The sequence below is a fragment of the Protomyctophum parallelum genome (assembly GCF_964188405.1).
Source record: "Protomyctophum parallelum genome assembly, chromosome: 1".
In the NCBI taxonomy this organism is placed as follows: domain Eukaryota; kingdom Metazoa; phylum Chordata; class Actinopteri; order Myctophiformes; family Myctophidae; genus Protomyctophum; species Protomyctophum parallelum.
Genome location: NC_139697.1, coordinates 59,191,829 through 59,202,890, shown reverse-complemented (window position 1 = coordinate 59,202,890; position 11,062 = coordinate 59,191,829). Strand labels below are relative to the sequence as shown.

Genomic DNA, 11,062 nt, shown 5'->3' with positions numbered 1-11,062 from the left:
GCTACCGCAGGAGGTTCACTGGAAACGGATCAGTAGTGTCGTCTCACAGCAGGCTATGACGATGATGTCTCCACTGAGGAGGAACCGCGTTTATATGCTCATTCTGGCCCACCCCTCGCTGAGTCGCTGTGCTTTCCCCTCAATTACAGACAAAAAAAGATCAAAAAGATCAAATCAAAAAAGAGAAACGCACAGATTGTCAGCAGTACGTGAGGAACCATGGAGAATATCTTTGAGTGAGATGTGGTAGATTAACCTCCCCGTCGTGACGCGACCTTGACTGAATTTTGTCTGATCGGCGGATCGGCAGACACACTCAGGAAAGAAAAGCCTTTCACTTACGGACCCGCATCCTCACTACATGGAAAAGACAGGAGGCTGAGCCGCATCCTCACTACATGGAAAAGACAAGACGCATCCTCACTACATGGAAAAGACAGGACACTGAGCCGCAATCTCACTACATGGAAAAGACAAGTCAAGACACTTAGACTGACAATAGCCTTCCAGAATATCAGAACTTATTTATTGATTCATTGGTGACAAAAGATTATTCTTAAATCTCCATTGCAAAATTGGCCCCTGAACAAATGGCATCAACATTGCTTAATGATACATTCTTACCAACAGATGGCAACAACATTGTACAACATAACATAATGTACATAGTGTACAAAAACAAAAGAATAACAAAAAATACCGTTTTGAAGTGAACAACTTACTTTCTTTGCAGTGTCTGGGTTTTAAATGGTGCGTGAACCAACCTTGCTGCTCATTTGGAGTTTTAAGCCTTTGCACAAAGTTCAAAAAGAGGTGAACGACATCGAGTTTCTCTCCAGTGCTCCATCCCCGTACAACCACATCATGTTTTCTCTGTGTAGATAGCGGTGGACCCTGAAAGCGATCGAACGTTTGGGGACGACTCACTCATGCCACTCCAAACAAGCGCACAGCGTTCGCTCAATTCTCGACAGAGAATGTGATACTAATGTGATTCTCCTCCGAATTTGCTCCACTTTTCCCTAAACCAACAACACAGATATTTCAACATCAACACGAAAGCCCTTCTCAAATGATAGCTTAGTCACAGTTATCAATGACAATGTCAATGTCAATGTCATTGACATCAATGACGGTTCAATGACACCAACCAGATCCACAGAATGACAAAACGTCTATTTTTTTTGTTTTTACAGAACATGTCGACTGCGCGTTGTCGCCGCTGGACCTCAGTGGAGATAAGACGACAGGGAGGTGATGCTGCACTTGGTGATCTCAGAGATGTGGTCCTGGTTCTTGCGGATGCGGTAGAAGTGCTCCACGTAGCTGGACCTTCCCAGCAGCTCCACAAAGTCCTCGTCGTGGGTGATGACGAGCAGCTGGAAGTTGCGCTGGCGGGAGCGGCTCTTGATGATCCTACGAGACAGTGGTGGAAAGTAACTGAGTACATGTATTCTAGACTTTTTTGGTGGCATGCAGGCTTGTCCCGAAGGATATTCACCATCACAGTCTGTGTTCAAACACCCACATCAAAAACAACAGCACATAACACCAAGACAATACAAAAACATGAGATCCCAAGACTCGCCATCTGGCGGTAGGCTGCAGGCAAGGGAAAGCTAGACATTTCCTTGCAGCAACGCTGGATGCAAAGACCATTGTATTGTGGCAAATATTTTTGTTCTTGTTTTTACAACTCCTTTTTATTTATTTAGAAGTATTACTTTGCATTGACAAATTGAACATGTGTGTGCTATATTTTGCAAATGAGTTTTCAAAAATAAATTGATGAAACTGAGGCACTGTCTCTGTCCTTTTCTTTCTCTTTAAAGTTATTTGATGAGTGCTGTCATGTGTGTTTTTAAAAGTATATTGGGTTCAAACTTCAAAGAAGTTTTACTCTGTCAAAAGTATAATGTGTTTGTTATCAAAGACGTTTTACTATACATTTAATATATATATATATATATATATGTACATATACACCCCCCCCCCCCCCCCCCGTATATCTATCGGCGGGGCAGTTTAATGCCGCGATGGCTGAGGGGACAAAACTCCTACTAAAACTGACCTTTTTCCATGGCAATGTTCCATATCTTTGTCTAGATGGCATTTGTCATTTGATATTGAGAGTGCTAGCCGTATACTTTAATTCAATCCGGCCGGCATGGATATTATCGAGTCATGTGTGAAATGTACTCATAAATCAAATTGTTCTTCAGGAACTTGGGGTTGGGGTCGGGAGTTGATTTTCATACGGCACTGAAATGAATGCAGTCCAATCTAATCACAGTAAACTACAGGTGGCACGGTCAAAAAGCAATATTGTGATAGGGTGAAGAGTTGAACAAAGAGTGTCATGAATATCAGCAAACACCATGACAGACAGTTATTGTGCATGTGTACTGACTCGACGAGGGCGTGGGCCAGTGATTCAATGTTCTCTCGGTCCAGGTTTGTCGTGGGCTCGTCCAGCGCCAAGATGCCACAGTTCAGACAGAAGGTCTCCGCCAGGGCCAGGCGAATAATCAGGGATGCCAGCACCTACAAAGCGCACACACGCACGCGCACACGCACACACACACACACACACACACACACACACACACAATTCATGGCGAATGGAGATTTAAAACGGAGCTCAGCAGGAAAAGAATAAATATATGTTTTGAGCGTTTTGGTCCATTGTGGGCAGTACCTTCTGTCCAGCACTGCAGCGCCCCCTCATGTCCAGGGCCGTCTCTCCCTTCACCATCACCACCCGGTAGTTGTAGATCCTCCTCTTCGCCCCGACAGCTGTACTAACAATAGCATCCACGTCAGACCTGATCTCCACATATTCAATGTCTGTGCACGCACACGCGCACACGCACACACAGACACACACAGAGAAAGAGAGAGAGAGAGAGAGAGAGAGAGAGAGAGAACACAGAGAGAGAGAAAGGGGGTGTGGGGGGCGCAGCAGGACAGGAATTTGTAGTTAAGATCAGGGATTTCCAAACCGTTCCATGCTCCCCCAACGGCGACAAAAAAAAGGAGCCAGGATGAGCACCTTGACCGCGGTAGGTGCTGCGCCACAGGTCCCTGATGATCTTGTTGATCTCGTCCATTTTCATGCTGTGGAACTTCATGATGGTTCTGGAGAAAACACACAGTCACATTGGAGCTTAGGCACAAAACTGAGTTGAAGGCACCATTGAATATTAACTTTAGCAAAGACTCAATACTTTAATTCAATGCTAAATCGGTCCTCACTAATGGACATTAGAAGATGGTATCATTTCTGCCAACTGCCTGTGTCTCAGAGATGGGCTGTAGTGTAGTTGCCTACCAGTGACATTGATGGGGATTGCAAGCTTAGAGCGCCCATCACCCATTCGAATGCCTTTCAGCCTTTGTATCCTACTGTCTGGCAGGTATACCTTTAGTGCTAACTCATGTTAGAAATGACCAAACGAGCCAACCGATGATGCCATTGGTAGGCAGAGATCTCTTCACCGTCCACAGCCCTCCTCTGAGATGCAGAGTGACCAGATGGAACTGGTGCCATCATGTCATGAGCGAGTGAGTATGAATAATATGCACATAAGGTTGAAAATGGCTGAACAGATAAGGACAACTTTGTGGTCTACTGTCCACATCTAGACAATATCAGTTGCTTTTTGAAAAGAGTTATCTGGAAATAAAATGTGAAAAGTTATCCATAACTGCAGAAAAGGCAGCTGTCCGAGTGTCCGGATATGAAGAATCATGACATCAAGGAGTGGAGAAGTTGCTATTTGTACATACTGTATTGATTGCACTTGGCATAACATTCAAAACCAGCTAGTGAGGTTCTGGAAGCCTCACTACTATTAAATATTACATTAGATATATATTGATGATAAAAGTGTTGAACTGTTCTTATATTTGTTATGGAGCTCGGTGGAGTTCACCGGGTGGACTTCTTCCACTCCAGTCATCATGTTATTTAGCATGTTATTTAATGGATGATTTTGTAATGTGGGGGCGGAGTGTATTTATTTGTTCCAAAATCTTTATGAGAAAAATTTACTGATTTTTTTATTTCCAGCTTTTAAAAATCTCTTTTTCCCTTTCTTTAAGTAGATCTGAATGTATAGAAGCCAACTGTTTTTTTCCATCGTGGCTCTTCACAGGACAGAATCCAAACACAACACAGGATCTGAATTTAGGTTTGACCTAGCCTCGATACCCAGGCTTTCATTTCGTCTGCGCGAAAGATGAAAGCCTGGAAAAAGCCGTGGGCTGAACCAGTCTAAAAGTGGGAGTCAACCCTTCCGCGTAGGCGTCGCTCTAAATGATGTGACGTAGCGCTGCACTAGGGGGGAGAGGAGGGGCCGGGGGTGACGGACAGATCGATGAGATCCAATCAGGGTGCGCGCTTTTCTGAGACGCGACCCTCCCATCTAGGCCAGAAATGTCTCTGCTTAGGTCAGGCTAGGTTTGACCTAAAATCAGTTGCTTTTTGAAAAGAGTGATCTGGAAATAAAATTGCAGAAAAGGCAGCTGTCCGGATAAGAGTTCACCGTGGTGAATCTCAAAGGCTTAAGCCTTTGAGATTCTGAAAATATTTCGTTCCAAGGGAATATATTAAAGATTTGCAAATGTTCACAATAAAATAAAATAAAACCTGATATACAAGCTCATATAGCGTGTCATTTTGTGTCATGCTATGGACTTAGATCTGCTATTTTTGAATAGTAACTAAGCCTTGCCAAGCCCTGAGACCCATCTCCTGTTTCCTTAGCGAGAGGCAGCTTGATGTACAAGTACACCCCCTGGACATGACACTAGTACGTCGCAGGGACTGCGATGTACGGCTTGGGAGTTGATTTTCATACCACACTTAAGTGAATGTAATCCAATCTAATCACAGCATGCTTTGGAGAACGCCAAACGGTCTCCATTAAATTGACATAAACATACAGGACAATCCATCCCTTGATGCTGAGCGCCAAGCAGGTCGACATTGGGTCCCATTTTATTTTTTTTAGTCTTTTGTATGACCCAGCAGGGTTCGAAGCCAGGTTTCGAAGGCCACTGAGCTGGTTAATTTTGGAATAGCCAAAGTAGGAGTTTGTCTAGTAGTACCGGTAGTTTGGCTGGGAAAATGGTTTTATAATACAACACCCCCCCCCCCCCCCCCCCACACACACACACACACACACACACACAAATGAATGCCCTACTCATCTTACAACAGTGTAGCACAAAAGTAGTACCAGCTCAGATAACCTGTTGCAATGCGACACTTTGACAGCTTATAGATCTGCTATTTTCAATATTTTAAAACGTTCCGCCCGACAACAACGACATATGGGGGTGTCGACAGCTATGACAGGACTGGTCTTGGAATGAATAATGAATCGAATGATTCCAATTTGCGGTATACAAAGGTTTTGGGTTCTCATGACCAATATCAGACCAATGATAAAGATCAGAACGATGATAAACGCTACTTAGAAAGCAGAGGCTGGTGAAAAGACATAAGGAAGAGGAGAAAGAAAAACCACATTGGATGCTTCCTTAGTTCAAAGGCCAAGCAATTGTCAAGTAAATGTAACTTATGCAGGGTCAGCAATTAGTTCCCATTCTTCACACATTAAAGGACCACTTCAACACTTTTCAACCTAACTTCATAGAATAGGTCCTCACTAATAATCATGATAAAATGGCACAATTATTCTACTCAGTCTGTGTCTCATAGGAGGGCTGTGGGCAGTTCAGAAACCCGTGCACCAGTGACATCATCGTTACGCAGATTTGTTTTTAAACTAGAAAGCCTGCAGGTTGGATTCCCCATCGATGATGTCACTGGTGGACGGGTTTCTGAACTGCCCACAACCCTCCTAGAAAATAAATTGTGCCATTTTATCACGATCATCATCATCATCATACTATAATTCTAACAATGAATGAATGAATGAATGTCAGAAACACCGGCGTATCTCCTCATTGCCTGCACCAATCGCTCCCACTTTTCACACAGGCATTGACCATAATAATATGGAGGTCTTAACGGAGGCATTTTTTCAATAAATTTATTAGTGAATAAAAACCCGTTTATTTGTCCGTGGTCTATCTCCGACCGAGCCACACTATTAGCACACATCTCTCCACGCCAAAAAAAATCAGCCCGCTCCCAGAATCCAGCTAGGCTACATTTTACCGATGCAACTGTCATATTTACTGTACAGATATTGTTTTTACATCACCCATTTATATGAAATAATAATCCAACTGCACCCAGGGCGCAGTACCCCCCGCGGCCACAAGGGGGGTACTAAACAAATCACGTGTCACCAGTGTCACCAGTGAAATGCATGTTGGGACGGACACAGATTAATGCTGGGACACAGTTTCCGGCGCAACATTCCCCTTGCATTCTCCAACGCACTTCCCCTTTTTCACAGTTCACACCGCCCCCAGGCAAGCATCAGACCTATGCATCAGACCCACACAAGGAAAACACTCGGACCAACGAACACTCCACCTTAGTAAGAGTAGCCTACTACATACAACAAACAACATGCCACGAAGAAAACGACCATCACTTTCACTTTCTGGGAGCTGCGATACAAAGCGTAAGCGTCTCACTCACGCTGCTGCCCCTGCCAACAACAACCAGTCCACCACTAACGCAACAGGTATATACATACATAAATGCAATTACTACACTACTAACATGACAATGACTGTTTGAGACTTTCAGTTCTATGTATGTTGTTTTTCCATTTCCAGTGAACAAGTCTATATTAAAGCAATTCTTCCTCAAAATACATATATCAATAATATAATCTATTACATCACATTACCCACACTGTACATTTGGGAATACCTGTGCGACAGCCCATACTTTCTGTGCTGCATGTCAAACTGGGGTCTTTCATACTTTTCAAATGGGGGTCTGTGGGCTAATAAGTGTACATTTTACAGTCCTTGCCATGAAAACATTTCCCTACCATGCATTTATACAAATATTTTCATGTTATAGTGCTGTTTTTATTCACACAAAAAAGACACAAATATATTATAATGAAGAGCAATTAAATATATTTATGGGGGGGCAATAGTCCATACAACGGGTAAGGACTATGTATATTAATACAATAAACAAGCAAAAGGGCATTGCCTGACCATGGATCACACCAAAGGACCTGCAACATGACTGAGGAACACGTTCCACTTCAAATCATATTTATCCAACTGATTATTCATCTTAAAGGATAACCTCTCCAAAGCAGCCACAATACCAAGCTATCAATGGTATACTTATGATTGTACTGCAGCATTTTCTTGCAAAATAAACTACAGTAGCCTACTAATTAGCCTACTTTTGTGCCCAACCTAACTTCCCAAGACCATGTGTAAACAATTCCCCGTTCCCCCCTATCAGTAATGTGATATATTACAACACATTACCCACACTGAACATCATTTGCTGTTCATATATTCAGAACGGGTAAGGACTAGTTGTAGAAACAGAGTAAAAAAAAAAAAAAAGTAAATACATATTTTTAAATATTTATTTTAATCAAATCTCGTTTCTCGTAGATGGTCCAGGTGACCTTAATACCTTTTCCACGAGAGATCTCGATGAAAGCATGGATTGTGTTAAGAAATCTCACGGAAAAAAAATAAGGAAAATAATTCAGTAGTAGTACAAGCGCTTGCAGATCTGCCCTTTTCATTAGTTTTGGTCAAACCTCTCTTTTGGGTCTCTCTCGACCTGGAAAGTCTGGGAACTCCTGGTCTACGTCACTACAGTGACTAAGAGGTCAGACGATGCTTCCCACACCAAGTCTGAGTTGCTCTCGTCTGCACTTGCAGCTTTTCATGTCCACAGTCATCAGTTGAACAGGAAACGGAGATAAGGTGCAATAAGTAGGCCAAACATATGACAAGTGATTTCACTTGTCTGTGTGATACAACTGTGTATGTGTAGTGATTAGTGAATACGTTTTTCTTTTCTCTTTCTTTCCAGTTGTTGTCAGTGTATTATGTTTTAGTTATTTTTATGTATCTTTTTGTTATTACAATTTTTTTTCATCTGTGTTTTAATTAAGAAGTAGTGAAAAACGCCAAATACCATTATATTTAATCTCTCAATTGAGTTTGACACCCCCTGATTGTTGTAGCATTATCAGCTGTGTATTTTCCCTCACCTTATAAATGATGTGAACCTTTTAAAGTCTAGTGGTGTAAGCTCCAGAAAAAAGGCTTTGTAGCAACTGTAATAATGTGTCAAATAAATATGACAATGTAAGACTTTTCTCCACAATATGGGCCATTTTTACATTATGAACTTGAATTACATTATGAATGACTATATCTGTGGTTCTTAATGTAACTGTAATTGTTTGTCAGTTCCTCTTTATGCCTGATGGAGGTCTGACGACCGAAACATTTCTCAATAAATGAAGACATTGAAGTGAAGACAGTATGCAGGATTCTTTTTTCTCTACTTCTTAATGTAACACATTATTACATTATAGAAACATCAATGATTACGTTATGCCCTCATTTTTATTACAATTATGAGCCGATTATTACGTCACAAGTTTGTATTATTTAAATTATTACATTATGAGCCAATATTACATTATGAGGTGCTACAGCCCTAACACAACAGAAATTATTGTGTGTGTGTGTGTGTGTGTGTGTGTGTGTGTGTGTGTGTGTGTGTTTTCTTGCTTTCTTTTTCTTTTTTTTTACAAAAAACACCAAAAACAAACAAGATAGATTTTTCACTGTGAATAAAAGAATCAACCTGCATGAATGATGCATCAACCAGCATGTGAAATATTCACAGACACATTGACAGATTGTGTAAACACCTTGAGTCATTTGGTGTATACTTATTAACTCATTTGTAAGTGGGATTTCCCCACACCATCGCCTGGGAAAACGATGATATTTGCAGATAATATCTGCCCGTGTCCGAGCACGAAATGAAGTGTCACAGTACAGTACAGTACAGTACAGTACAGTGTTTATAAAACATAAACAATAATTGATATGACATCAACTAATTACCAGCTTCTGCCCCATGGCTGAGAGGTCGCCTAGAAAGTAGAAACATAGGTCTCACTCAACTACAGCAAGTGGGTGTGAAAGCACTGCAGAGCCAGCTGTGCTTACACAGCAGCTGGTAAAAATACAAATTATAAAAAGAAACCTGCTTCAGAATTACTTGATTTAATATGTTGAAAATGTGATAACTTTTTCAATAATAATCACTTTTTCAATAGAATTATCACTAATTATATAGAGCAGAGCTGTAGCCCTTGTCTGTAGCTAAACTAATAATAGAAATGTATACATGACATCAACAAGTATTATTACTGCTGGCTGCCAGCATCTCAGAATAACTTGCTTGGTGACCAGAGAGGTTCACCAGATATCATAGTATTGAATGTCCTAACCTATATATTTTTTTTTTATCCCACGATTTTGTAACCCAGTTTTCTTTTCACCCAGTGCCAATTATCTAATGTAATCCTGGGCGCTACACTTCCTCTGCCAACCTGGGGGGGCAGCGGACTGACCTCATGCCTCCTTCTATGCATGAGGAGTCCAAGCTGCTTCTTTTCACCTGACAGAGGGGAATTTCCACGGCCGGACGTAGCGCGTGGAAGGGACACGTTATTCCGACCAGTTCCTTTCCCCTCCATCAGGCGCCCCGGCTGGCCAGGGGGAGGTCGTTTTAGAGACCAGGATTACGGCATGTTTTTGTGAGGGTACCTACCCTAGGGGACACGGGGAGAACATGCAAACTCCACACAGAAAGGCGCCAACCCCCGCCTCGGGTATGGGCACTGATGACGCGGAGGAGGGAACACGCCGCCAGTGCCCACAGCGGGAATCGAACCCAGGACCTTCTAGATGTTAATGTCCTCACAAGAATAGTAATGCAAGCGTGTGTGTGTGTGTGTGTGTGTGTGTGATTGTGTGTGTGTGTGTGTGTGTGTGTGTGAGTGCACGCATGCAGAGCACTCACTGGTCCAGAGCTTTGTAATAGAGTTCCAGGTCCTTGTTGACCAGCTCTGTGGTTCTCATGATGATCATCTTCTCTCTGTAGTGTTTATCAGCTTTGTCATATTGCTCTTCTCGCAACTCCTTCCTGCATAAAACGGGTATATTGTACAGTATATTGCAGCTGAGCATTCATATTATCGCTGTCGGGCAGAGACCATTATTCACCTCTTTCCTTTTATTTGCATAAAACGAGTATTCTAAAACGGTTAGTCCCAATACTTGATTCTGATTGGCTGGTTACAGTCACGTGACCGGTGTAAATTTCACCGATAACCCACACCTTCAATCACTTTATATCATTTGCAGCTGATTCCGCATCTCTGTAGCTGTACTGGGGAAGGGGAGCGCTTGATTTGCCTTACAAACCCATGCCGTGCGGGTGTCTAAGCCCGGGGCGTCTAATTTCAAGGATCCCCATAACTCTGAGAGTGTACAAATGGAACCAAACAAAGACCTCTCGAGATTTTCAAGTGTGCTCTGATCCAGAAAAGGTGGAGAAGCACTGAATCTAACCTGAACCCTAGAATCTGATCTTCAAAGCCCTTCTGGCGACCCAGGGCCATGCTGCGGTTCCTCTTCAGGTCGTCCAGTTTGCGTTCCAGCTCGCGGCGCTCCCTGGAGAAAAACACACACACGGGGGAACACACGACGTTCAAGATGGCGGCGGCGTAGCAGCACCACAAGCTGCTCCCATTTGCTTTATCTACTTATCAATAGAATCTAAAGGAAAAAAAGAGTAACCTATGGTTACCTACAGTAACAGATACTCTTACTAGCGCTGACACCATTACACATTTAACAATTAATTTATTGACGATTTAATTGTGTTTTTGGCATTGGTTTGCCATTTAGACTTTTAGAAATAGTGCACAGGGCAGATATGCCAAATAAATGAAATGTACCAAGATTTTGTTTTTTTAATAAATGTTGTACTTTAAAAGATAGCATCACAAAGTGACATGTTGTAAGCAGGACTTAATGCCGGAGCTCTGGAAGCTGCTGC

At 42.3% G+C, this 11,062-nt stretch overlaps 1 protein-coding gene across 2 annotated transcripts in view; it reads right to left on the bottom strand.

The window, feature by feature from the left end:
* Window positions 1-504: 504 nt before the first annotated feature.
* The window catches only part of rad50 (RAD50 homolog, double strand break repair protein), a 53,166-nt gene continuing 42,608 nt past the window's right edge, over window positions 505-11,062 (bottom strand). Inside the window, exons 23-29 of one of the 2 annotated variants that reach the window (XM_083768560.1) lie at window positions 10,573-10,674; window positions 10,022-10,144; window positions 3,053-3,138; window positions 2,699-2,847; window positions 2,411-2,544; window positions 1,195-1,416; window positions 505-1,068 (exon numbers count right to left, since the gene is read on the bottom strand). In XM_083768560.1, the coding sequence (XP_083624686.1) occupies window positions 1,230-1,416; window positions 2,411-2,544; window positions 2,699-2,847; window positions 3,053-3,138; window positions 10,022-10,144; window positions 10,573-10,674 (781 nt within the window). In that variant the 3' untranslated portion in view covers window positions 505-1,068; window positions 1,195-1,229. Of the gene's footprint in view, window positions 1,417-2,410; window positions 2,545-2,698; window positions 2,848-3,052; window positions 3,139-10,021; window positions 10,145-10,572; window positions 10,675-11,062 lie in introns of both variants that reach the window. The other variant, XM_083768561.1, reaches the window with a different exon arrangement.